A 27708-nucleotide genomic window follows, 5' to 3' on the forward strand; every position below is an offset into this window, starting at 1 on the left:
TTGCTCTTGTTCACGTGAGTCTCTATCTGCCCAGATGCCTTTGTGTCAAACTCCAAAATTGCAGACCCAAATTGTCACCCCCCCCCCATACTTTGCTGCTTTTCCCAACCCTGCCCTGGCAGCAGCAGCTTGCTTTTGAAATATCTCAACAGACTCTGGTATGACCCTTCTTCTTTCCAAATGATGATACAGCCCACCAGCTTGCAGGCACACGCAGATCCCCATGAACAGTCAAGGTAGGTAGCTTCCATTTACTGCTAAGAGGAAAAAAAATGTGTCAAGGAACTTCCTACTCATCCTATGGCAAACAGATGAGTAGGGCTGTGTGCTTCAGCTACCTTAGGTATAGCTATCAATTCTCCTCCTCGTGGTTGTGTGAGCCTTGAGGAACGGGAAGTGTTGAAATAAGTGGCTATGATACACACGGTGTTGAAATAAACATTTATTTTAACACATTGTATGTGATGAGCCATTTATTTTAACACTTTTCACTTGAAGTGTTGAAATAACAGGTTTTATCAGGGGACGTGTCATCCACTGTTTTATGTATATGTGAATATGGAAATGTATCTACTGAGTGTGCGTGTATATATATATATACTCACACAGATCATATGGATGTGTAATAATGGTATGGTGGATGTGTGTGTGTAGACACACACAGTGTTGCACAGGCAAATACAGTGATTTCTGCTGAGACTGAGTCATCTGTTTCACAAAAACTTTGTGTCCGTGCCATCGTATTTTTGATACGTTTTCTGTATCTGTAAATAGATCCAAATACATCCTCACATGAAGCTGTGTATGACTGCATAGTAGCAACTGGGTGAGATAGCTGAAATAGGGAAGTAGACAAAATAAAATGGATAAACCTTAAAATAGGATAAGAATGATCCTGAGTTACGCAAAAGGAGAAGGAAATACTTCATCTGAGCTTTCTAGCTCTCTAGATCTGGCTGCTTTAGCTTGCTGTACTCCCATAAACTCTGCTTCCCTTCCCAAAATGGACTTCTTAGGTGAGTGATTACTAAACAGCACAAGATATGCTTCAGGCTTTGCAAATAACCTGCAAAGTTGTTGTTCTGCTTTTTCCAGTAATGCTTTTATTTGTAAGTACCCTGTAAGAGCCTCAGCTCCCTGCTCAGCAGCCAGTCACCACTCTCCCATTGTGTTCCTAGACAGCCTGAGTGGCCTTTGTACGGATGGAACTCTGTGTGCGCTGAAGGACAGGCACTGCCACGCAGGCACACACGCACCTCCCACTTCCTGGCACTGGGGTCATGTTGACCATGGTAGTTGTTGTTGTTAAGGAGGTTAAAACCAGCTCAAACAAAGGCAGCACTGCCTCTGAGGCTGACAGAGGCCAGGCTGCCTTTGAACAAATCTGTAAGCTTCTGGGTAAATAGCCACAACCACTTCTACCAGACTTTGAGTTAAACACCTCTGTCTCTGCCCCGAAATAAATGGGCAGCGAGACCTACCGTATGTTAAGTGAAGCACTCACATCTTTCAGGGGGGAAGGTTTGTCCTGCAGGATTTGGCAGGAACTCATTTGTCCCTCTGTGATGGCTGCAACGGTCTTGTCTGGTAACTGTGGGTGATGTTTCTTAGATGGACTGTCCCTTGGCTTTTATGCTGGTCTGATTCACATGTCTTTTTCCTTGTGTTTCACTGGGACCACACCTCGGTTATTGGCACTACGTTTATTGTTCTGTCATTACTGTTGCATCATTGTTTTGCTTTGTTAGTCCTACCAATGTCTTGGTAAAAGGCGAGTTTTGTACTTACCCAGAGCAGGAGTACAGTGCAAAAGATGCCAGACCCCCTTCAGCAGCACACGCACCAAACCAGGTGACTCGGGCTCTAAGTCGCGATGGGGAGCAATAGCAAAGCAGTTGGGAAGAGGAAAGGGCATAAGGAGCCAACTGAATGCTGTCAGACAACATCCAGCTCCAACTGCAGCCAAAGCAGAAAGCTTGAATGAAATAATGACCATCTGATAAATTGCAACAGAAAATACTTTGCTGGGTTTCATGCAGATCACCAGAAGTATTGATTTGTAGTGGATCTGTAGATTTCAGTGAGAGAATGGCTTTGTTAGAAAGGCTTTAACCAGCTCTTGCAGCAATCGCAAAACGATTTGTATCTGTCCTCTTGGTTTTTCTACTGAAGTTCGATATGAGTGAGAATTCCCTCAGGCCTTCCTGGATAAATCATATTTACAGATAAGAAAAACTCACTTTTTTTTCCCCCACTCTCTCTGATTCTAACCTTTTTAATTGAGAGAAGTCTCTGATGGCTGCTAAACGTTTATTGAATGAGAACTCTGGTGATTTTATGAACTTTCAGCTGTAAGAGCATAAATAATCATTGGTATCCATTCTAAAATGGTAAAATTAAATCCTAAAAGAACACTGATTTTTTTTTCTCTGTGCTTATGAAAGTTCCACCATTTATTTCTGTTTGTATTAGGCCCAAGTATTTTTTGAAAGAATAATGAAGCAAAATGATTATTTCTTTTTTTTCCAATCACAGGCTGGACTCAAACCCCTGAGTATCCCAACCAGAATCAAATAAGAAGTAAGCTTTGAAATAAAAAGGAAGGAGGAAATAGTTATCAGACAAAATATTAACACACCATCGCTTTTTCAATCCATAAATGTCATAGATAGTCACAATATGTTAGCAAAAATGAGTCGGGTGCAGCCAGTCGATTTGGTTTCAAGAGCCAACAGTGGCAGAGCGAGACAGATATCGTTTCAAATCTGCAGAATCATTGACTTTAAAGCCCTGACTTCACTGCAGTCAGCAGAACCTTTGCCATGGATTTGGTAGTGTTGGCGCATCACCCTTTACAAATTGTCGATCGAGTGAACTGTTAGACAGCCGTTGCTTCGAAGGTGCAGGCTCACTGTTGTAAAGACATCCCCTGAGATGGAAATGCCCTGGAATGTTCCATTGGGTACATGAATAATTAAAAGTTAGAGTTGGAAATAGAGCTTGAGTAAATAGTAAGTCATTATTGGTGATCTTGGCGAATGGTTATTAATGTGTGGGTAGCAATGGACTGGAGGACTGACCAGGCTGTGAAACAGGGAGCAGTGAGAAGCGTCTTCTCTGGATGCTGAGAAGTGCTGAGCTGCGCACAGGAAAGCTGCAGCGAGCTCCATCTTGAACTTACTCTTTGGGCACTTGCTATGTTTCTGAGAACGTTGTGTTCCCCATGTGTGGACCTCCTAGCAGCTGTGGATAGTCTTTCTCTCTAAACATGTCTATTCACTGGGTTTTCTTCTGCATATAAATGCATTCTCTGGCCATTTTGAAGGATGTGCCTGCTACAGTGTTTCATTAAACTGCCGCGTTATCGGGTAATTGTTTAAACATAATGCCATAGCACTATCAAAAGGAAAGGTGAACTAATGGCATTTGCAAATGTCAGGGATTATCTTAACACTTTTATTATAGTTTATAAAAAGTAGGTTCAGGGCATTCCGTGGCAATTATTTCCACCGAAATTGGTTATTTAAATAAATTGCTAATTATCTGGCTATGACAGCATTGCGGGCGTCGCTAATGAGCTGGTTGATAAGCGCAGCCTGTGGTGGCCACCTGCAGGTGGGAGGCGGAAAGCACATGTGGGAGAGCTGCCGTCGGAAGGGATGCCGTGCCCCCGGCACTGTGTGCAGACCCTGGTGACACGCATGTAAAGTACTTTGATCACCAGCGCTAGGCAGCGTACACGTTATGCAGAAAATGCCCTAACAAAGGGTTATGTTTTTCTCTGGTTTATTATTTTTCCTAATCCCTAAACTTTCTTATGTAGTCGCTGCCTGCAGCTTTGGGTTGATCACCTACAGTGCCTGAACTTTCCCAGACCCGTCCCCTTATGTAATGCTTTTTCACCCAAGTCTGGTATTTGCTGTTATTGGCTCCTTTAGTCATTAGCTTTGTTATTTTAACCAACGTTAGCTGGCTTCTGAGAATGTATTTGCAGAGGGAACAAGGGGGATGTCGCTAAGATTTTAGAATTTGTTTTCTTTTTGGCAGCACAGGCTTTGTCAGTAATTTATTAATCAAAACCAATGTATCAGCTATTTTTTCTTTGTAATATTTAGGCCCTGTGGTTTAAATCTGATATCCAGTTTGTAAAGAACTGCGGTGCAATGTAATGCTAAGTAAGAATTAGTTTTTCTTCACAATGCACAGAATGGGGAGAATTGTAACCCAAATTCACTTCTATTCCACCTAGTAACCATAGATACAAAAATTTGCTTTTAAGTCATCTACTAACCAAAGGTATGAGAGTTTGCTTCCCTTTTACATCTACTTCTTTTGTTAATATCAAGTTGGATAAAGTTCACTCCGGTTGTTTCAAGGTCCAGGATTGGTATGGTCAGTCTGAATTGATTCACCTGAGTTCTATTGGCTGTTCTTTAATGGACCTGGATCATCTTCACCTAAAGGCCTATTTACAGCTCCTGCAAATATGTGTTAGAGCCTTTAAACTACCATGTTGGTGCAATGTGTTGCAAGCAAGAATGTAGCCTAGTAGTCAAGATTTCTGAGACTTCCCCTCCCCGCCCTCCATTGGTGGATTGCTGGGGTCAAGAAGATCTGAATTCTTTCTTTTAGGAACTTCCATAGCTACTGGGTTGCTTGAAGCTTAATGCCAGGCTTCTCTTTGAAGAACCTATCAAGTTTGGGTCTCAGGTCTCAATCTAGTGAACATTTTCCGTGCTTGACAGGGTCGAGTCCTCTAGGGACTCCAAGGACTTAGGAAGCTGTAACAATACATATGTCTTCTGGCATTGGTGAAGGGCTTCTTACTTCCTAAGGAAAAATAAACAATCAAATAGGTAGATGTAATATCTCTCATCAGTTTGTCATCAATCTGCTATCCTCAGAGGACAAGGGCAACTCTGGCTACCTGTGCTGATCAGGGACAGACATTTGATTGACATATGTCCTGCTTCTCCTTCACGTGTTTTGCCGGTTGGAGTTTTCTTGGCTGCAGTCCCTGAGAATCACCAAAACTCTGACGTTTTATTAATTAAAAAAAAGTTACAAAAGAAACCCAAAGCTCTTTGTTTTAAGGCAAGAGAATTGTCAGGAGCTTTTGCATCATATGATTATTTCATTGTTTAAATCTTTATATAATAGCAAGCATTTGTTCCATAATTAATGAGAGACTTGAAAGAGTGGTTTTCAGCATAGAGTGGCGTGTCATCTCCAGCAGGTATTTTTCTGTCTGCCTTTTGTTTTCAAATCTCTCTCCTCTGCTTGAGGTCTGGATAAATGGACTTTGTTTATTGAATACCATTTTTTTGCAGCAAGGTAAATGATAGCCACATCCAGCATCTGGCAGCAGCTGGAATGCTGCTGTCAAGAGAGCAGTTTCCCCAGCTACAGGTGCTTAACTGGTGGAATTAAAGGTCCCAACTATCTAAGTGTGTGGTAGATGCTGATTTTTTAGCATGTGAGCTGTCTTTCAAATGCATGCTGGATTTGATCCTCAGCTTCTTAAATACCATTGGATTTATCAGGCAGCGTTCTGCAAATTCCCACTACTACTTGCACCTGTTTTAAAGTGTGGCATTAAACCTCCTTTATTTCAATCTCTTCAAAAATCCTTCTCCACAAACGTCTGTAATGGAACTCGTTACCTTCCTGTGGTGCTAATATGAAAGTGCAAAAAACATTAGAGACTCTTAAGTCAAATTCAGTGCTCATTTGGGTTGGGTTTTTTGTATTAGTTACCTTTTTTTTTAATAGCATCACTATTGTTTGTGTTCTCTCCTTTTTTTCTGGCTTTAATCTAGATGGTTGTTTCACCTTTTCATTAGGCAGTAGGATCCCTATCACAAGTAAATCACACAGCTTTCCAGACCAACAGCTTTTGTTCCAGAAGGGGAATAAAGAGAGAAGAGCTGCAGCTTCTGATGCGCTTGGTCCCTGTTCTGCAGACTGAAGGGAAAAAAATCTGGGATGATAGTGACACCTCAGTCAAGCCCCTGATTGTCATTAGAGCCTTTTATTTACTCTCATCAGAAGCACTCCTGAAATGTTTTTAAATCCGTTTAGGTGAATTGCAGAGCAATGGAATACTTTGGTGACCGTACCAATTTATCACTAATTTACTAATCACCAAATACAAGTACTAACTCGTATTATGAATATCAAGTGGAGCTAGTGCTAAAAAGTACCTATGTTCCATAATAAATTCTGAGTCTCATTGCCATCTCTGCCAGGCCTCATCAAATCATATGCTTGATTTCTTTGGGATGAACGAAGGCCTTTCTGATTACCTATTGTGCTGAAACCTTAAGTAAACTGTCATTTGCTCCTCTTCCTCTGCTGACCATTGTACAGAGACGGTCATTTAAGTGAGAAGGTGGCTAATGTAATCAAGACCAAAGAAAGGGACAGTTATATTCTGGACATATTTTCTTGTGGAACTGTTTGCTAGAAGGTATCATTAAGGTCAAGAGTCTATAAGCCTTAAAAACTGATTGAATGCAAACTCTCAGAGTTATATTGGGGTTAAAAGAATACAAGCCTCCATGCCTCAAGGCAGGTGTCAGTTTTTAACTCATGCAGATTGGGAAGAAATTTCCCTGTAGTAAATTATTTGAGAGTTACCAGCATCTATGTTCTTTCACCTTTCTGAAAAGTAACTACCTCATCACAAGGAGATTCTGGAGCAGCAGTGTCAGTGGCTGAAAGCAATATAGCAAGTCTGGTGCTTACCTGTAGCCTTGATTTCAGACACTGAATACTTAAAGAATTTCATGAACCAGTGTTTTTTTACGAGATAATTTTCAGTGGTTTTGGCTGTGTAGCCTCTTGGCCCATGTGCCCTCGAAAAGGCTTCATAAATAAATCTGTGAGAGCCATCAGCATGGTTCCAGGTTTTTTTTGGTCTCAAGACTTTCTCAGTTCAGTTGTAATATTTGCTCTTTGGATGCTTGCAGCCATCCTCTTTCAGAGGATCATTCTGTTCCTCTCAGACACGTTACAATCCATCTAGCTCAAATTATGGCAAATAGTCATTAGTGTTCTGTGGAAGGTTCCTGTTCAGCTCCAGCTCCTTTATTCTGATGTGAGCTCCAATTCCTAAAGGCAATTTTGATGAAGTTTCTAATTTTTACGAGACAGACCCCTATTTTTCACCAAAACATCCTGATAGTACATCCTAGGTTACACTGCCCGTTTATACAAGTGGAAGCTGATATGCTGAGAACGTTTTTTTCTCTATGTGGTCTTTGTGAAACTAGCAAGAAGTATCTGTGTAAAGCCTGCAAGCATTCCTGATCCCTGACGTGGACATGGAAGAACATCTGGAGTATCTGTGGCAGGTGGGAGAGTCTGTCTGATCAGATAGTGAGTCTGCTGTTTTTTGCTCAGGTGCAGAAATCAGCTATTGAAGAAGGAGGAGGTGGTATATTAAGTATATGATGAGAAGGTGTCTGTCCTGAAGCAGCAGAGGTTTTCATTGCCCAAGAAGTTAATATTGTGTGGAATCTAGAGCAAGTGTCAATGGAGAGGGTTTAGATGAGCTTTTGGGTATGAATGTGTTTAAGACTGATGTGTCTAATACAGGTCTCCTGTGTGGGCAGTGCTGTCTCTCAGGGTTACAGTGGGAGGCAGATATGTGCTGCCAAAGGCAATGTAAGCTGCAGACAGAGTACTTCTAATGGTTGAGATAAACCAAATTTCAGTCTTCTGAAATGGAAAATTACCTTGAAAAAACAGCTCCTTGGCAAACTGACAGTGCAACTGTCCTGTTTAAAGCACGACATGACAGGTTGTGTTACCTGGATTTGTGTGGGATCGTGCTCCTCATTGACCCTTCCAGCTAGACCAGGGAGATCTTGGCTGATGCACGAGCAAGGCAGAGGCTCTTTCTAGAGAGCAGAATTGTCAGCTGGCAGTCGGTCCTTCGTGGGGACTGGTAAAGCTCTGCCTGAGAGGAAGCACTGATGGGGACACTGGAGGGGAGGGAAGGTGCTGGTCTCAGTGAGACAGGGCTGCTTGAAAAAAGCAACGTGTCTTTTACTATAGATTTTCTTAGATTAAAAATCCAGCCAACAGACTGCAGTGCTTTTGTCTCAAGAAGGGAAGAGAAAGAATGGCAGCTTGTTTGGATTAAAGAAGTTGTTTTGTCTGACGGAGATGAGGATGCTGGTCAGGCATCTAAGCAGAGATGTGGGGATGCAGCAGCTACTGTGTCTGCATGGACTCTTCTCCTACACTTTCTGATTGAGTTTTCTTCTTCCTCTCAGTTGGTTCACTGCATTGGTTTTATTTCTTTCTTCTCTTTTGGTTATTTGCTCTGTCAGAAAGTCAAAGCTTTAAAGTTTATACAAATACCCAGGAAGGGTGTTCAGAAGTGTTTCACGTTGTGATATTTCCCCAAGTTACCTAATACAGTACAACAACAACAACAAGGTACTATCGCTTCCTTGCACAGGTTGACAGGCAGCCAGTTCCTCTGGGAGTGACATGGCCCCCTCTTACACCACTGCACTGTTATCCAGTGGTAACATAGACTTATCCTAAAGGTTCTCTAAATTCAGTAGAAATTTTAAGAATATGAGAGTTAGCTAGAGAAATCACAGCTACCCTAAGAAATAAATAGCTGAAAGTGTCAGCTGTCTGTGCCATCCATCACTTAATGAGCAGCATCTGTATGCATATTTTAAATGCTTGCATGCCATCAACAGGATGTGCCCAAAGCAGATGCACTGCAGACACAGTGTATTGAGACTTTAATCATAATTCCTCTAAGTGTAGCAGGGAGTTGTCTGACTCAACTTCTCTACACTATTTGAAAAGGCGAGCTCCAGTCTTGGAGATAGAACGATAAATGAATATGCTTTATTCTTCTGAGCCTCTGATTATTGTGCTAATAGTTAAAGGAGGCTTACTTAAAGGATTACGTGCATCTACAAACATCCAAAGGGGAAACATATTAAATAATATATGAAATGTCATGTGAAATGGTGCTTTTAGACAATTTTTAGTCAGATATAAATAAATGAGATGTTCCCTCATATTTGGACAGCAGATACATTAAAAAAGTCAACCTGATTCTTTATGTAGAAACAGATCTCTTTGTCTACAGAGTGCTGTATGGTAAAGTATTGCTTTCTGCCTCGGACATTGTTAGTCTTTGTTTTGAGCATCACCCAAAGTGTTCAGGCCAGCTTCTCAATGTTTATCCAATGTTGCTGCAGTGTTCCTTTCAGCCGCATCCGTAACACTCTACAAGTATTGATCCCACTTGAAACCCACTTGACATCACCTTGTAAACGAACACAACCTCTGCACCTCAGAGTTGGGTGTTAGTTCCCAGTGTTCCTGCCAGGAGGGAGTGCAGGTTCCATCAGGGTGTGTTCTGCCGTTGCTGACAGGCCGTTGTGGTTCTCTGCAGGCAACGCCATCCGTCCCGTGGCCCTCCGCGCCGTGTCTGCCATCGCCCGAGCTCTCCCGGGCTTTCCCATCCTGGCTACCGGCGGCATCGATTCTGCGGACAGCGGGCTCCAGTTTCTGCACAGTGGAGCTTCTGTTTTACAGGTACTTTTTCTTTCTTTAAAACATTTCAATTACAGCAGCTGTAGTTAAACCAATGCTGTATCCACCTTTCAAACATTGGGACACAGGAGGGTTCATTCCATTCAAAAGAACTGTGGTTAGCTTCGTGATCCTTGCTGAGAGACAGTCACTTCAGACTTGCCAAAGGCAGGCTTTGGGTGCCACAATACCAATCTGGGAAAAGGCTAGCCATGAGCCACTTTGTTTTCTCTGACTTGCAGGATTTAAACTTTAAACATCTCTCCCTTGCCATACAAACAAGGTTGACAAGGAACTAAGCTCGAGCTGTCTGATCTGCCTTTTTTTCTTGGTTTTTGTCTTCTATAAAGAGCAAAGAGCAAGGGGAGAGGGATTTCAAAGAGCACTGCCTTTGTCCCACTGGGAGCCAGTTTAAAGTAACCCCTATTTATCCAGGCATCTGTGGACATTTATTGGAACAGGAAGTGCAGAGCTGTAGATTCTGCACATGGTGCTGGCATTGCAGCCCATTGCATTGGAGTGAGGTGCTGGGTTGCAGGCAGTAGCTGAGGCTGTCTACATTTCTTGATGGCTTGTTTTGAGGTCATGGCCAGATGGATGTGATTAGTTATTCCCTGTCATGGAAGGAAGCTTTGGTGGCCTGTTATTGTGGGCACCAGGCAATCGGTTAGAAATCAGCCCCTATCTGCAGTAGCAGGTATGTCAGGGCACCATTGTAGTGTTGGTGTTAGAGTGATGATGGGGAAGTGAGTGGTGCTGGTGTATTATTGCATCGTATATTACATTCTGGTAGATGCTCATCCTTTGTGTCTGTAGTTCCCATCACAGGCAACAGCAGCTGTGTGTCATGTGGATAGTAGCTTTGTGCCACTCCATTGGGATGACTGGAGTGGATTCATTCCCCCAGTTGACTTTGATGTGTTTAGGTGCAGCATGACTGTCCCTTCTGCACAGCTATGGTGAGATTAGTCATTTGTTCACTAAGCCTCAGGAAAACAAAAAAACCCAAAACAGGCAAAGTCGGTGGTTTGGTTGGATTGGTTTATTCAGTGTCCATCGAAGTGAGCACATCTAGGAGCTGGAGTAGAAGGCTACTGCTTTTTTGTGGACTTATTATGTTCTTTGTGTTTATTGGTACCATCTCCTGGGGGTTTTTTAAGTTTATATTAGAGTGATTCAAACTCATCTTTTCCCATTGATCAAAAGATCTACCTTTCTTATACGATGATCTGAGAGCTTCTTCCAGTAAAGGCAAAGTAATGGTAGAAATTACAGAGCAGCATTTGTCTAGAAAAAAAAGAGTAGACTTGTGAAGGGAATGTTTTTAGTGCTATAGATGCATTTCATGTGTTATTGCTCATAGAGCTGCAGTTTTGATGGCTTTGTCTGTAGTAATGTTACGTGATCTGAACTGTGTAGAGTGGAATGATTTTCTGTTCTGCATCTGCTTTATCTGCTTCTGGATGACTAAAAATTAAGTTACTGAATGCCATTTATTCACTTTTCCTTTGAGTAGACTACCTCACTGATTATTTTTCATCATTTCTTTCCTTTTTTGTTGCTTTGCCCCAATGGTAATGGGAAATTCTGAAACAGAGTTTAATGGAGACATCCCAGTCAGTGCTCAAGAGAAAAAAACAGTGGTTTACAAAACATTAATTATTTTTTTTAGTAATAAATTCTCTGGAACTGACTTCCAGAAACGACTTGGATCTGTGCTGGTCTTCTGCCCTTTACAGAACAATTTCTCTTCTCAGCAGTTTTTGTTCCCAGAGATGGCGAAAAACTCAAGTTTTCTTGTCCTTAATCCTCACTAGTTTGATTTAAATCATCTCTAGAACTGATTTTAAACTCCTCCAGATCAAACCTGTCCTCAGTTTGAGTGGCTTATTTCTGTGTCACTAAAGTAGGGAAGTCATTTAAACTAATCTGATGTAAATGGATTCTAAAGCTGCTGTGTAGGTGAGGGTCTGAACTGGTTCAATCACATCTATTTAAAACTAAGCCTTTAGTAAACTTTGTGCAGGATTGTGACTACAGGCCATAAGTCTTTCCCTCATCTTGGGAAAGGCAAATGAAAGGGAGAGTAATCTCTATAGACAGTCTCACAAGAAACACACTTGACCAGGACCAGACAGACACTTTTATTTGCTGCTCAGGCAAGAGACATTGTGATAGGCAGGAGATGACAGCCTTATCTTCTCAGGTCATCTTTGGAACCTAGCTAGGATTATGAGAATCCTTTGCTGTTGTTTTCCTTCTTAACAAGATCATACAAGTATCTGTCCACTACACCTTTCCCTGAATCCCAGTCTCCCTCACACATGTCCTTGGTATCACATGCCTAAGTTGTTCCTTCTTTAACAGTCAAAAACTCTGTTGCCTGTTGTAACAGCTTTGACAGTTCACTTCTGCTTTCTCAGTGCCAAAGTACAGGGTGAGTACAGAATTTGGAGATAACCTTAAATGAATTGTTCTGCTGAATGATTCATTAAGATTCACTCCATAGTAAGTCCCCAAGGTGAGCAGGTGGAAGCTGAGACTGTGCTGGAGGAATTATGTGCACGTCCCATAGCCTTAAGTATCTGCTTTGGACACTGATGGAGGTAGTGCTGAAGACACACTTGGCCTGTCACAATACTGTGCATTTTGTGATCCTCCTTCACATTTCCAGAACATGAAGACACCTTATGACAGATCCAGAGGCAGAAAACGAGCAACCCAGGCTTTGGCAGTGCTGGAGTGGGCTCTGTGCTCAGCTGTACCGAATGAGCAGTGGCCTCCAAGCTGGGAGTGGGTGCTACTGTCACTGCCCTGTCACACAGCACATGGTGTGAGTGCTTCCCTGTTAGCACTACTTCAAAAGGGTAGGGAATGGCATTTGATGTGGTCTGGTACCACTGAGCAGGACAGGTTGTGTTGATCCGTCCACAGAGCCCAGCTAGAGAGCCTGGGAGAGCAGCACTTGCATGGCCATTGAGCTTCCCAGCATTTTGCCTGGGCAAGAGTTCCGTCTCTTCTCTGCCGTGAGAGGGTGATGCTCATGGGCTAAGATGATATGAAGACTTTACGTGAGTTGATTTAATTGCAACGTGACATATCTCTTAGAGAAGAGGTTTATGAATAATAAATGTGCCACTATTAAATGCAAGATCATATTTTCCTCTGCAGCTATTTCACCTGCAATCAGTTCTCCATTATTATTTCCAGTGGCTTTTATTTTCAAAACACAGGGATTTATTTTCCATTTATGAAATCATCTTGCTCAGGAACGCGAGTCAGGAGGCAGGGGTAAGCCATATTTTGATATATGCTCTAAGCACCTCAAGTGGTATCGAGCAAGTATAATAGGGAATGGTTTAAGGGGAGAGTTTAAGTATTCATAGTGTGTCCTAACCCCTCCTTTAGAGGATGGAGGGCAACACTTATTGTCGTTACTCGCTGAAGGTTTGTGTGTAAGAAAGTTTCGCAGCACTTGTAGAAAACAAAGTGGAACATTGTAGTCAGCAGTAGCTGGGATTAAAGTTTTGTACAGGGATGTAACAGAGCATTCTTCCGCTTTATGGGCTTCAGAAACAGTTGCAAAAGGACCCCACTTGGTTTGTGGTTTTTTGTCTAAAACAGTGAAAATGTCAGTCGTTCTTCAGGCGATTCCATAGCACTCTGCTACTTCTGTAAGGTTCCTAAATCCACCGATCCCTTTGCATTACAGGCATGAAATTAGAAAGAAATAATTATATATGGCAGTAATCCTGCACTCATTGCACCCCAAATGCTGCAGAAATGTCTGTGTCTTTCTGAGGTGCAGTTCGTTACTGCAGGCTTCCAGTCAGCCTGAAGTTTGGGGCTTTTTTATTTAAGTAAGCTTTTTTTTAAAGCCCCAGTTAATCAAAATAAGATGTATATCGGACTTTTTTGCACCTTTTGCATCATGCATGTGATTTACCGTGTCACATTGATGATTTGTTAGGTTTTTGCAGGGCTTTGAAAGAGACACATTTTTCAAAGTCACCTCGCTGTAGGAAATTAAAAATGGAGACAATTACAGAAAATTCCAGTGGAAAGAGAAAATGCATTATGGAAAAAGCAATAAAAGCGTAAAAATATGAAAGTAAAAATCACTTCACAGGGGCCTGTATGATTCAATTGTAGATCAATATTCTGTAGTTAATGCATTAGCAGCAGAGCATTAATTTGCAATTACCGCAGGTGATCTGATCCTCTGTGTTCTGTCCATTGACATAAATGACCTTTTGTTGAAAGAGATTCTGTAGTCATTATTTCTAGCAGATGTAACCAAAAAAAAGAGTCAGAACAAAGGAGTACTTTCTGAGCTATGCTTGTTTCATGGTAGAGTCTCTTAACATGATATTCTGGTATGGAATGCTTTTGTGAATCTTGAGTATTGGTCATTAATGAGTAGAGAATATGGGGTCCTTTTCAAACAAGTTTATTTTCTTACAAAGTTTGGAGGTCACACAACAGGGGTGTCTGTAAGGCTCTGTATGTAGCAACAACATAGTCCACACATATCATGCTGCTTCCCAGCAGAGCAGCCTATAGCTTTGCCCTGAGCCCTGTTTCAGGACCACCTTCGCCCATCTCTGCCTCCCATTTGCCCTGGGCAGGATGTAGCACTTGCTACGTGTTCCCACAAGTCTCTATGCTCTTGTCTTCACCGTGTTGTATTCAGCCCACGTGCACCTGCTGCCTCTGGACCTTGCACCGTGCCCCTGCTCATTTCTCAGGCAGGGGAATAAGGTGGGAAAATACCCCACCTCAGGGGCAGAGCCTCCGTGGTGCTGGGTCTGCCCTGTGCCTTTCTGTCCCACCCCACACCAGTTGTGTATGAGATCTCAGGGATCTGAGGAAGAGCAAAACCACTCTCAAAGCGTGATGGCCCACGATAAGAAGCAATAGTGATGGGTTTTTGCTTTGTGAGGCTACACGTGTTTCTTGTGACATTTGCAAGGAGTATTCGTGTTGGTACCTCTTTGGAGCCAGAGTCACAAGGGATTTGGGACAGTTTGATGATTATTTTTTTCTTCAGCAGGCTTTTTAGTGAAGCATTTAGCTGAGGGACTTTTAGAGCAGCAGGATGGCCCTTTGTGTGTGAATAAACAAGCTTTTCCATCACAAAATAGCCGGACTTGAACTATGGGAGAGCATTGCTATTGTATTTGTGCAAATATGAAGCCCTGTGAGGAGCCCATCTGCATGGTAAAAAAAAATGCCCTAGGTATCAGAAAATAATAACAAAGCACTGAAATGACAGGGAAGAAAAGAAACAGTGTCATAAACCTTATGGCACGTGGTAACATTTAGATGCAACCATTTTCTCCACCCCAGTCTCAAGAAGAGTCCCCACAAAACCCCATGAAGGAAGCGTGTGCTGAAATCATTTCTCATGGTTTTCCCCATTTTGGTGGGTTCTGGATTGTTTTTTTTTTAATTTTCATCATCCCTGATGAAATTTCTGCACATTTTTAATGGCTACACAAAACAGAGCTGGTTCTCCACGCCCTTAATTAGTGCTCTTTTAAGCCCATCCCAGTGTCTGTTCAAGTCAGTGAAGACACCGATAATTGAGTTATGATAGGGCCAAAAAGCTCCCATCCAGGAATTATTGTTTATGCCATATAATGGTATGGAAAGTGAAAAACACCACAAAGTTTCTGATGCAGGCTATATCTCAGGGAGTAGAAAGAATCAAACCTTTTTGTACAAAGCTGTCTGTGATATGGAGAAGTTAAGATGTTGGAGCTAATTCTTCTCTCACCAGTTAAACTGGTGAGTGAAGAATAGATTGCTGGATGCAGTGGCAGGCCATCAGAATGATACAAGATGAGATTCAAGGGATGACTCTTTACATCAGTCAACAGTTTTAAGGAAAAAAAACAACACTTAAGGCAAAACTGCTTTTCAGATGTAAGTCCTTTGATTGAGGTAAGTGTAGTCTTGTGCAGAAATAGCTCCTTTTAGCCTGTATTCCCAAAGAAACTTGGTATGTGTTTGTGTGTCCTTTTGAGTATCCTCAGTCACATTTGAACTTTGTGGCCATTTCCATTTAAATGTGCCAGAAGATAGAATTTTGCTCTAACAAGTTTTGAGTCAGAGGAGGGAGCACACCTGCATTCCGTCACCGTGAGCGTGAACATGCGATGAGCTCACCTTTATTAGACCTCTGAGGATCCATATGGGACAGTGCTGTTAGGACTGTGCCAGCCACAGGAAAGGCTTTAATTGGCAGGCACACCTTATTAGATGTCAGAGAACCCAACCAGGAGACACAGAGCTGCTGGAAGCCAGGTATCATTAGCTCTGCTGTTCACAGAGACACGCTCTTAAAAAAAAAGTCTTCAATGGATGCAGCGCTGAATGGAGCATCCCTTCTCTGCAGAGCTGGAATTTACAGTGCAGGCAGAAACAAAGGAGGGAACAAAGTTCTGTTTGAACATGTCGACATAAAATCAAAAGAAAAATGGATGTGAAAGAGAGAGGAGAGTTGGGACAGACATACTCAAGCCATGGCTTCTCATAAACATGTCATTATTTTCTGCTTTTTTCTTAGCTCAGTGCTAATTACAGAAACTCAACCTGTTCTCAACTGTCCTCTGTATTTGCTAATAAAAAGAAGTCATTAGAGGACTGCCACGCTTGCTCCATTGCAGATGCTTGGGATGGAAGTTGCTAATTGATACTGAGAATTTTCTGTGACAATTTCTTTTAATGGAAATCAGAATTTGTCAAACAAAAGCAATCTAGAAAGTTTTTTTGGTTAGAGTTGGAAAACAGTATCAAATTAGAACATGTTTTCATTATTGATTTTTACTTTTATTATCCTGCCACCTCTAATGAAAGGTTGCACCATTCAGATCAGCACACTGTAAAGTCAGGGGCTAGACTCTAAGCTAATAACGCCTTTTATTTTGTGCACTTTTGCAGTAGGTTTATTTGGAGCTGCTGAGGGGATTTATCTCTTAGCTTGCCTTTATTTCTGCTCATTTCACCAACTAGTAAATGAGGTCTGCATAGATAGGATTGTTATTTCATACATTTGTAAGAGTGAATTCAGGCTCATTCCATAACAATTGCTATTTGTCATTCTTATAATGGATTCTCATGCAAAGGAGGTTTAACTATTGGTGAATGGTAATAATTATTTAATAACAATTAGGTCTCAATTGAGCTTTGGCTCAAAGCTGTCCTATGCCAGTCACTCCCTCTGCAGAGGACTTCTTCTCAGCTCTTAAACCTGGGAACAGAGTTTGTTTCTTAATCCCCTCTGCTCAGGTGTCTACTTCCCTGTGTCTACTGACAAGAGAACCTTAGTGATTGAGGAGATGTGAAGAACAATTGCTTTGACAACATGTTCTCTCCCAAGAATCCATATTACTGCTTGTCTTGCCAAAACCCAGTACTGCTGCTCCTATTTTTAATGTGGATTCACACTACTGATGTGGATTCATGCTGCTGCTGTCCTGTGTGAACGAGCACAGAGCTGTCCTCCTTGTAGATAAAACCATGTGGTGGGAATTGACATCAAGAAGGTTTTGTGCAAAAGTGCATGAAGTAGAACCAACATATTGAGATAGCTCTTCAAAAGAGGTTTATTGAAGTGTTCCAGAAGTTGTGAGCAAGTTGTTGTACTCAGCTCAGGTTGCTTTGAGACGCAGAGCTAGCTCTGTTGTAGATGGAGTTCCCCTTGTGTACCAGTGTGGAGGTGCCTGAAAGATGAATCTGAAAATGTAAACAGAAGGAAAGATAAGCACAGTGGAAAATGCTGAGATTCTGGGGGGTTTTTTGTTGCTGCCATCCCCAGTGATTACTTAGGGAATGTCCTGTGGGGTGGTGTTTTTTTTCAATCATACATATTGTTACTGCAGGGGGCTTGTTTCCCAAGAAGGGAAAACATAAAACGTTCAGGATTGCAGAGCTCTGCTGCCAGAGAAGTTTTTCTCAGAAGCATTATGGATCATACAAAAGAAAATAGGCATGCAGGAAATTTTAAATCAGCATCATTGCAGCTCCATTGGTCTCTCAGTCAGAGGCTGTAGCTGGCAGTGAAGGGAGGAGAGGGGGAGCAGGCAGTGGGGAGGCAGTGCAGGGGGAAGGCTGGAGTTTGGCTGGGGCTGCCTGGGCTTTGGTGGCTGATCTGCCATTTTCCCCAGTGGCAGAATAATCTGTTTTTCTGCTGGCAAGGAGGGAGCAATCTGGGAATATGAGCCCTGGTGCCTTTTTGAAGTGTTTTTCCTGCTACAACACAAGCCCCCTGACACAGCTTGATCTGGCTGGTGAGAGGTCCTTTTATCCATGCAATTTGAATGAAGGAAACAAACAGAGAAATCATTTTTCTGAAGCTGGCAGAACATTTAAGAAAGGGTTTAACTTCCTTCGATATCTGAGTTATGCTGCTGCTTTTCTTGCTGATATTTATTATTTGGACAGAGATAGGTAAAACAATCCCTAAGGAAATGTGGAAGTGGGTTTTTATCTGAGACATGACAGACTTGGAGAGTCAGAACTATTTTATTCCCATGAATCTCACTCTTCAAGGGACACAGCAGCTGCTGCACAAATTCATACGGGCAAGCTGATAAAGGATGAAAGTCATTTTAGCTGAAATAAAATGTGAGAGTACTAGGGGGAAAGACTGACAAGTATGAGGGGTTAATCATTGCAGGACTGAACTGAGGTTCCAAAATGGAAAAATGGCTTTTCTGTTTGATTCTGAGGTATCTGCAGCTTTCAAAATTCTGGTCGCAGGAGGATGTCCCTCGGTAGATGGTTCTCATTAGAGATTGTTGAAAACTTCTTTGAGGAAGCTGTTTTTCATTGACAAATTTCATTTAATCAAAACAGATCTGGGTTCAAGTCCCTGCTGTGTCCAACTCAGAGTGTCCTGGGATTAAGAACGTGGGAGCTTTACCCTGATCTGTTACGCATTAGTGAACCTGAGTATTACTAATGATCGGGAGATGGTGACTCTGTCGCAGGGGAGTTTAAGGATGTAAAAGCTTTCCAGTTTAAACTGATAATCAAAATCCTGAAATAACATTTTTAAAGGAAAAAATCATTTGGGTGAATCAAGTAGTTGTTTCTGTCATTTTGCATCGTATTTTAGTTTTGACCTTTTTGTGCTGAGTAACTTGGATCGCAAAACAGAGGTTTTCAACTTGAACGGAGCCACTGCATTCCGTGTTGTCAAACAGCACATGTCAGTATCTCTGAAACTCATCTCCATGTGTTCTTCAGTACATGTTTCTTTTCTGAAAAGCATGCTTTCCTAGAACCATGCTCACTTCTGACAAATGCACCCTTCCAAAAATGACGTAAGGGACCAACTCCAGTTCAGAGAGGACAGAGAGGATGCCGTTCCTGTTGGTTAGCTCAGTGAAAACAACATCTTACAGACATTACTAACCTCTGACTAAATATTTTGTGTTGCTTGATGATTATTAACGTGAAAGCACCAGATCTGAATTACTTACCTGGTCTCTGCTTTAGAAATGGCTTTGAAGGAGCTGGAGCATACAGCTCATGGAAATGACTCGAGTAACTCTACATCTACCTGGCACAGGTGCTGCTGCTGCACCAGCAGCTGTAGAACTGCTGGCAGAATGGAAAGATTTCATTTTCCACAACAGAGAGGCAAGACCTTTGGATATTAATAAATATGAAGTGATATTCAAAGTAAATTTAAAGACAGCTGTTGAGGCCCTATATGTGACTGGACTGTTCACGAGGGGGAGTTGGCTTGTCTGCTTTCAAAGATATCGTTCATTCTGTAGATCGACAGCACAATGATACAATTTGCTATAGATGGCTGATTGTGAGGCTGTTTCCCTCACTCCTCAATGCTCAAGGCATGTGGCATCATATTTGTTTTCTTAGGGAAGATGATCACCATCAGCACTTTTTATCAGTGTGTGCGCCCACCTACTGCATAAAGGTCCACTTTGTAGTTCCGAGAACTGACGGAATGCTTTAGTGAGATAAGAAAATATAACCATTTCTCTAGGGGTGGTTGACAGGGAAAAAATCCCAAGCAATTACCTCGGGGAGCCTTCTGAAAATCCTTGATTTCTTCCACATTTCCTCTCTCAAAGACACAGGATGCAAAATTGCATCGTTCGGGGTCCCTTGATAAGTACCAGTTTCCCACTCCCAAACACCCAGTTTAGCTAGTTAGATCAAAGATACATTAATTGGCAGAGAAGAACTTAAGGGAAGGAAAAATACACTTGAGTAGGCTGGGAATTAATGCATCAGTACCATTCCTGAAGGATCCCTTACAGTGCTCTTATCCCCCGCTGTGTCCTCATCTGATAAGTGGCTAATGGATTCTAGACTTGTTTCTCCCCCGTCATTGTTGGCCACTCACAGTTGCCCAAGGTTGCTGGAGAGCAACATATGAAAAAGGTCTATCTTTCACTCCCCCCAAAATCAAGTACTTTGGGGTCTCTGTGCCAGCAGGAGGAGCCATCTCCTTGGTGCTGGGGAGGCTTTCCATCACAGCCCATCTTGGGAGGCTGCTGTGGCTTCAACACAAGCTGTGTGCCTCTTCTTGCCACCCAGCTGCTGCATCCTTATTTCTTTATCTGTGGTCCCTGCCTCAATGTCAGCTCAGCTCTGCCAAGACTACGTCAGTGTTACGTTGTCCTGTTTTTGAGAGGACCCAAGCTGTACAGGAGGCAGAGCTCTCACCCTGCAAGCTTGTCTTGCATGGCTCCATTACTTACAAACATGATTGGAATGAGGCTTTAGCTCTGATGAACTCACTTGAGGTGTAACAAAATAACTGCAATGCTTCGTTACTAACACCCCCAGGACTTGGTACCATCCAGACTTTTTTTTATTTAGGTTTCTTGAGCCTTATGTGAATGGTTTGCCTGCCCTGCAGAGCCTGCAGTGTTAGCATCTTCTTTGAATCTTCCTTCTGTGTCACCTCTCGAGTGTCACTGCTAAGTCCTCAGCTTGTTGGGATTTCAAATCTAGGAAAAAAGATTATATGGGGGTTTTTTTCCCCAATTAAAGTGATTCATAGGTCTAATGTTTGAGTCCTTCAGACTGCTTTCTTAAAGCCATACTAGACTTTGGAACAAACAGTAGTTGCTTAGTTCATGTATATTAGCTCAATTCTAATGTTTTAAAAAGGCTATCAGCTATCACCCAAATCAGTTTTGCATCTTGATCTGGTATCTGAAGCCTTGTTAAGTACCATCCTATCTGCTAACCTGTATCTCCAGAGTCATTTCAGCAGCTGATGTGAACGAATCAAACCATTCCATCTGCACCGTACCAGCATTTGGGAAGCTTCCTCTTACAGATTTGGTCTTTAAAATGAAGAATCTCCTTTAAGTTTTTATTCCAGAGAGTGCACCACGTTGTCTGATAATCCACTTCCCCTAATGTTCTTAATCCTACAGCCCTCTAGCAAAAGTAGTAGTTGCTGATAAAAAGGATAATTTAGGCTACACATTTGAGGTGCTGGTAAGTCGGTGTTTGAGAGATGCAGAGGAGGAGGCATCGTTACACAGCAAGCCTTTCCACAGGCACTGGTAGCCTGCAGATTGGGAGTGCACAAACACCCCTCGGAGGAGGGAGTTACTCTCACGTTGCAGCTCTTGCCGTGTTCCTGTGAGCTCTGTGTCAGGCAGCCAGTGCTGTGTGCGCTGCTTGCTGCTCTGCAGATCTGGGCACATCTACAGCATTGCACAGGGGCTAGGAAACAAGCATAGCAAGAGCTATGCAGCGTATAGATGCATGGCCCGGAAAGATCTCCCTTTAGCTGAGTCAATTTTTGCCAGTTGCTTTTGAGAACAAAGTTTAAACTGTATGTGTGCCTTACCCAGTTTATAATCATGCTCTTACTCACTACAGTGACATTAATTTGCTTAAGGCTGCCGATTCATATGGATACCCAGATGGGCACAAATAGAATCTGTCCTGAAGCACCTGGCATTCATTTGCAACTTCAGACTTTTTCCACCAGCATCTTAATCAATAGGCACTAATCAGGAAAGCAGTAGCCTCAACTATGCATTGAAAAACAGCTTAGAGCCATTCATAAATGTTTCTCTAACAGGAAGGTGGATTTATGTCTTCAATACTTATCAGGAAGAGGTTTTAATAGAGAAAGAGCTTCTATAGAAAAATGATAAATAATACTACAATTGAAAACATATTACAATATAGAATCAAAACAGTAAATCTTTTGCTTACCATTTGGGTATATCAGTAAAAGTACTTCAAAGGAAGCCAACCACATTAATGGAAAAGCAAAACTGTTAATCCATTGTAAAACCTCTCACAGGTGTCTCAGAGGAATAATAGTTGTTTATCCCCTTGCTGTGGTAAGAATATTAGAAACTGTGAAGTCAAAGGCCAATTTCCTAATCGGATGGCATTTTGAGAGCTATTTCATTTAGAGATCCTGTGCAGTTTAGAACCAAAGCTGAAATAAGTCTCCGTCTTCTGGGGAAGCAAGATGGCATTCTGCTAAATGCTAGAATTTTATCATTTGAAGGGGGAAAAAAAAACAGCAAAAAGAAAGCAGCCAGCGAGACCTAAGAATATAAAAGCATTTGAGATCTCAGAAGGAGTTTAAATCAATGCACTGCCACAGTTACAGCTCAGATGAAAGCGCTTGCTGTCTCAATTGCCAGGAAACTACTGAGAAACTCTCACTTTGATTTCTTCCTTTTTTGGGTAGTCCGTTACATTACCACTAAATGCAATATATGGAGACATCACCGCTTTGATGTTGTACGGCTGCAACAAATGGAAACTAATATGGTAGAACAGTCAAGCGGTGTGATTTACGTTTCTGTATACAAATATATACCCATCAATCTTCCTGCTTCCAGGCCGTGCATCACTGCCACCCAGCTGCCTCCTGACCGTGACTTCTGCTTTCGTAAACATGACATTTGTTTTACACTCATATTCTGAAGAGAGAAACGTGTATTTTGGAGGGCTGTAAAAATTAACATTTTCTCTGAGCTCTTGTCACCTGCCACAAAGACCTTGGGGTAAGAAAGAGTGGACTCCTGAGGAGGAGTGCATTGTTTCCTCTTTCCACCGTCAACAGGAACTGTTTTCTCTTTTGCAGCATCCCCTAATGGGAAAATGTAAGGACAACAGTGAGTAGGAACTGCTTTAGTGGGTGATGTGTCTGGAAATGCCTCAGCTTCTTTGTCCAGGTTGTGCACAGGTGGCACAGGTCTGGTGCATGGTGGGTCCCCCAGGATAAGCCAGAGTTTGATCAGGAACCACATTCATTTTGTTGCAGAGAGCAAAACAAATACAAATGCTTCTAGAAACGCAGGCTATGGACAGGACCAGAAAGGTCTGACGCAGGCAGAGCGCTCAGTAAATGGTGCAGGGGATTTGCCTCAGTAAAGACTTCAGAAATTGGCATCTCTTTGTTGTGTAATGATTCTGCTAAAAGCAAAGGCATTTACGATGTTTTATAACTGATGTTGTAGTACCTGTCACCAGTAATGAACTTTTTCTTCAAATATGTAAATGAAAAGGTTCAGAGTGATGTGAATGATTAATAACAATCACGTAACCTGTGAAAGTCTTCTCACACAATAATAATGTCCCGACAATTTACTCCAGTTCCTCAAGTAAGATTTGTAATTGCTCTAGATCCTGTGACAAAGTTAAGCTCAGTATTTATGGTTATTCAGAACCAGAGCAAACAGGCCATTTCTTATGCAAGACAGCAGCAGGGCCCTTTGCGTGCCTCTCCCATCATTGCATCTTGTAGAGCAGTTTTACTTAGAGCCTCAGCCTCTGGTTGGTTTCACATCCCCATTCCACAATGAGATCATTTGGTAGATGTTTGCTTTACCAGCAGCAAAGCAGGCATTGTGTCTTCTAGTACCTCAGATGTGTCTGAACAGATTAGACTTGTAGCCTACGTTTTCAGCTTATCCTGAACAGTTTTGTATTTCAGAACACCGAGAGCACGATGTAATTAACCACAGGTAGCACGTTGGCCTGCTTATCTCTTTTGAGACATGAAGGACAATCATTCAGGTCTTGATCTAGGGAAGAGGGGAGGAGGTCAGATGTTGAAAATGGAATTGTAGCAGTTCTACTAACCAGGCAGAGCCAGGCAACTCAGTAAAACCAAGCTTGTGCAAAGTTATCTCCCTGCATATTAGTGCAATACAAATAGTACAAGGCACCATTCTAGGCAGAAAAAATGTAGGACCTTCCTCTTCTAGTCCAAGCTCTAGTCCAAAGCTAGAGACAAACACAAGCCAGACAGCAGGACAGCGCTTGTCAGCAGGACAGCTATGGCTTCATTGTGATCTGGACCTCACGCTGGGGCAACTGATCCACGCTTGCTGTCTTACTCATCCATAGGTAGCTCCAGTTGGCCTCAGGGTGCAGGCTGCTGGTCTGGCATGATGTGACCATGTGTATGTTCTCTAGCTGTGAGGTTACCTTTTTGCTCAGGCTTTTGCTTCAGGGTCTGAAGGGAAGCACGTTTTGCTGTTTGGTGGGTAGGAGCACGCTGCTGAGGGTTGGAGCTGAGCAGGCAGGGCTGGCTGCAGCTCAGCTTCATGCTGCTGCTCCCATCCGTGGGCAAGGCACAGGCAGCAGCAGTCACAGCAGCACCCTGCTTGCCTTTAGCCCCTCTTGAGGTGGTTTAATAAGACAGTATTAAATAAGAGATGGTAGCAACCAAAAGGTAGTTCCATTTTAAATCTGCCCTCAGCTGGACTGCTCTTCCTCCTCTTCACACCCATAAAACAAGACAGCAGCAGAAGAGGGGCTGAACGTTGAGCTGTGAAGGGGAGGGCCCCCAGCACGAGCAGTGGGAGCAGAGCAGGGGCATTAATGATGTGTGGAGACAGGTCGGCTCCCTTCTCCTCCAATTTTTCCGGCTGTGTGAGTTTGAGTTTCACCTGGTCTATTGCCCAGCTGCTTCTCGTGTGCTGGAAAGAGGGCACAGTGTCATTTAAAGTGATGATTCAGAGGCAGCCAGGTATGATGCTAAAAACCTCTCTCTGTGGTGTAGAAATTGTCATGGCTGATGGGTCAGGGTGACCTTTTATCTTGACTTTGTTCACCACCTTTTAAAATGCAGCAAAGGCTTCATGAAAAACACTGTAAGCCTGAAACACGAGTCTCACCATCTGATATGTGTAACAAGAAATTTCAAAGCTCAGAATGTTTTGGAATTTGCCAAAAACCACAGCAAAACTTGTTCTGTTGGTTGTGTGTGTGTGTGTGTGAATGTTTGAATCTCTCCTCTTCTAGGAAAGGCCTGTAAACATAAGCACTTGCTCTCATCACAGTGAAGTCAGTGAAAGGCATGTCTTTGATTAATTATCTGCACCATCAGGCACCGTAGTCATAAGGCTCCTACAGAAGAGGAGGATGGTGTGGAACCGCTTGCTAGTTCTGTTCCTAAGTCTTTCCATCTCACACAACGTTTTTTCTTTAGTGCAGAGATTTCCATTTTTCTTTAAAAATTGTGTTTTGCCTTCAGTTCTGGAGCCTCCTTGACTTTGCAGGGAAGGCAAGCAGTGCCCTGCACACAGCCTGGCAGGGATCAGACGTTAGCTCTTGGTGTGATACCATCTTCTGCACAGTTTTATATTATTGCAGTTCATAACACTGCGCCGCGAGATGGAAAACGGTAAAAGCCTCTTTATTTATAAGGTTATTACAGGTACCCTCCAGTGTATCTCATGTGTATACATCCTGTCAAAATATTTCAGGATTTTGACAACAGTGCCTGAACTTGTTTCAAATGACATGACATGGCTTTTAACGGTATTTTTTTACAGTTTTAGTATTTTTAAGAATAGCTATGGAAAGTGTTACCCATGCACTAAAAAAACCCCAGAGAATCCCTCGGTGAACAAAAAGGTTTAAATAAGCATCAGTTTTGTTTTGCAGTTAAATAACCTGTATGGGAAATTATTACCGTGTTCTCTGTAATTGCTGTGGAAAAAAAAACTCAGTTTTGAAGTTTCTGGAAGGTGCCACAGACCTAATTAATGTCCACACTGCTTCTCCAGAGCAACAGATTTCACGTGACGTAAATGCGCTGCTCAGAAAATGTTCTTGGGCTTGTGTTATAGTTTGCCCTTGTTTTTTGTTTCCCTGGTACAGCTGTAGCATATGGTACTTTACAATGTGATGTGTACCTGTCTTCAGAATTGCAACTTGTGTTGTCATTTCTGAAACGTGAACAACGATTATATATTTCCTGTGCTTTTTAGGTGTCAGTGTCAATTACAACCCGAGGTGTGCTTTCACGTCCAAGGAGGGTGGGTGTGTTTGCACACCTGCACGTGTTCGTGTTGTAAAATAGGTGACTCTCTCACTGTTGTGGTTGTTATGTGTCTATGGAAGTGTAGGTATTATCAGGAGCATTAGTTTTATCTTTTGGAGTAAAAGCTGAATCAGAGGCAGAAAACACCGGCACATCTGGAATTTCAGAGCTTTTCTAGGGACTGACAATTAATGGTTCTCAACCAGCCCTGCACTTCATCACTGATGGATGATTAGAGTTTAGCTAATGAGAAGGTGTTCAGAGAGAAGTCATAGATTTTTCTGTATTCCCCTGTCAGTTTGGCTGGGCATCTCTGTGGATTTAAATCTGAGTCGATATCCATTACGTGGTCCAGAAGAGTCCAGGTAAATGGTCAGACTCTTTGCTGTCAGCAGTTTTGTGTTTACATGTTAAGCTCTGCAGGTCAGGGATCATTGTTTTCTGTATTTATAAAGCTCTGTTGCTACCTGTCTTTCCAAAGTATCTAAAATAAAGTGACCTAGCCTCACACTACTACTGAATGGGAAATGGTGATTAGCAGAAAGGGATCGTTCTGTTCTGTGCCTGGCAATGCTCACCCATAACAACAGGTCAGCTTTTAGTGGGTGCTGTTTGCTGAGCCACTTTCCTGGAGACAGACTCTTAACAGAGGCACTCAGTGGAAGGACAGTGGGCACAGATTGGAACACAGGAAATTCCATTCAAATATAAGGGAAAGCTGCAGGGGAGATGGAACATCAGCATCAGCACCTTGGAGGGCAGGCTGGGGGCTGGGCTGGCAGGCTTACTGCTGAGCAGCCTTTAGCTTTGGTCTGAAGGCATTGCTAGTGATACTGAGTCCTTTTTGGGTTTTTTCCCTGAATTGCAATGATGGTCTCATGACATAGGATTAAACAGCCAGTTAATATCCTGAATTCTTGTAGTTCTTCCCCAGTGGGGTTGCAGGAAGGGTCATCTGATAATCAGTAAGTTTGAAGAGCTTGCTAATTCCAGCTGCTCCTCTGCCAGGATGTTTCTGATAACTGACTTACATCTCCTAGGTGTGCAGCGCAATCCAGAATCAAGATTTCACTGTTATTGATGACTACTGTACTGGGCTGCGAGCTCTCCTTTACCTGAAAAGCATCGAGGAACTTAAAGACTGGGATGGACAGAGTCCTGCAACTGTGCCCCATCAGAAGGGAAAACCAGTACCCAGCATTGCTGATCTGATGGGAAAGGTATGTCGTTTCATTGCCATTCCTGTATAACGACACTGCATCTTGGCTTTGAAAGAGATCCCATAGTCGTTGTGTGCAGTTTCTGCTGCTTACCTTGGTTAACCACTGCTCCTGTCACGATTAGTCACCAAGCCTTTTTCTTTCTGAGTATTAACAAATACCTGGAGGCAGCTCAGGAAGACAAACTTGGAATGGCTTGATGCAGGATAGCATCTTTACTATAAACACGATCCCTGCACTTGGGTCGTTACATCATGTCTTCAAAAAAAGCATAGGTGTAACATCACAAAGGCATTGGCACCAGCTCTTTTTGTGACACCAAAGAATGTAATAGATTCCACAAGGTCATTCAAACCTAGAAAAGACTGTGGTGGAATAGGAAGGTGAGCTGCTGTCTCTCTGGATTTCTAACCTCTCAGTGCTTTTCCCTTCTGCTCTAGCGCTTCCCTGCCATGAAAGCACCTTTGGAGGCTTTCACCAGGTGCAGTGGGTTGTGGGTGCCCCAGCACTGCTCACCGATCCTCCAGGGCAGGGGCTAATCCGTGCTGAGAAGCAGGGAGCTGTAACTGGCTTCCCACTGATACCCTGTTGCCTACTGCTCTAAGCAAA

General features: G+C 42.6%; 1 protein-coding gene across 1 annotated transcript in view; it reads left to right on the plus strand.

Annotated features, from left to right (window-relative positions):
• Window positions 1–27708, plus strand: part of DPYD (dihydropyrimidine dehydrogenase) — a 320182-nt gene that overhangs the window by 250588 nt on the left and 41886 nt on the right. The window contains exons 19-20 of the mRNA XM_062003807.1: window positions 9434–9576; window positions 26920–27099. Of these exons, the coding sequence (XP_061859791.1) occupies window positions 9434–9576; window positions 26920–27099 (323 nt within the window). The remainder of the gene's footprint in view (window positions 1–9433; window positions 9577–26919; window positions 27100–27708) is intronic.

This window comes from Colius striatus, chromosome 10 (genome assembly GCF_028858725.1).
Source record: "Colius striatus isolate bColStr4 chromosome 10, bColStr4.1.hap1, whole genome shotgun sequence".
In the NCBI taxonomy this organism is placed as follows: Eukaryota; Metazoa; Chordata; class Aves; order Coliiformes; family Coliidae; genus Colius; species Colius striatus.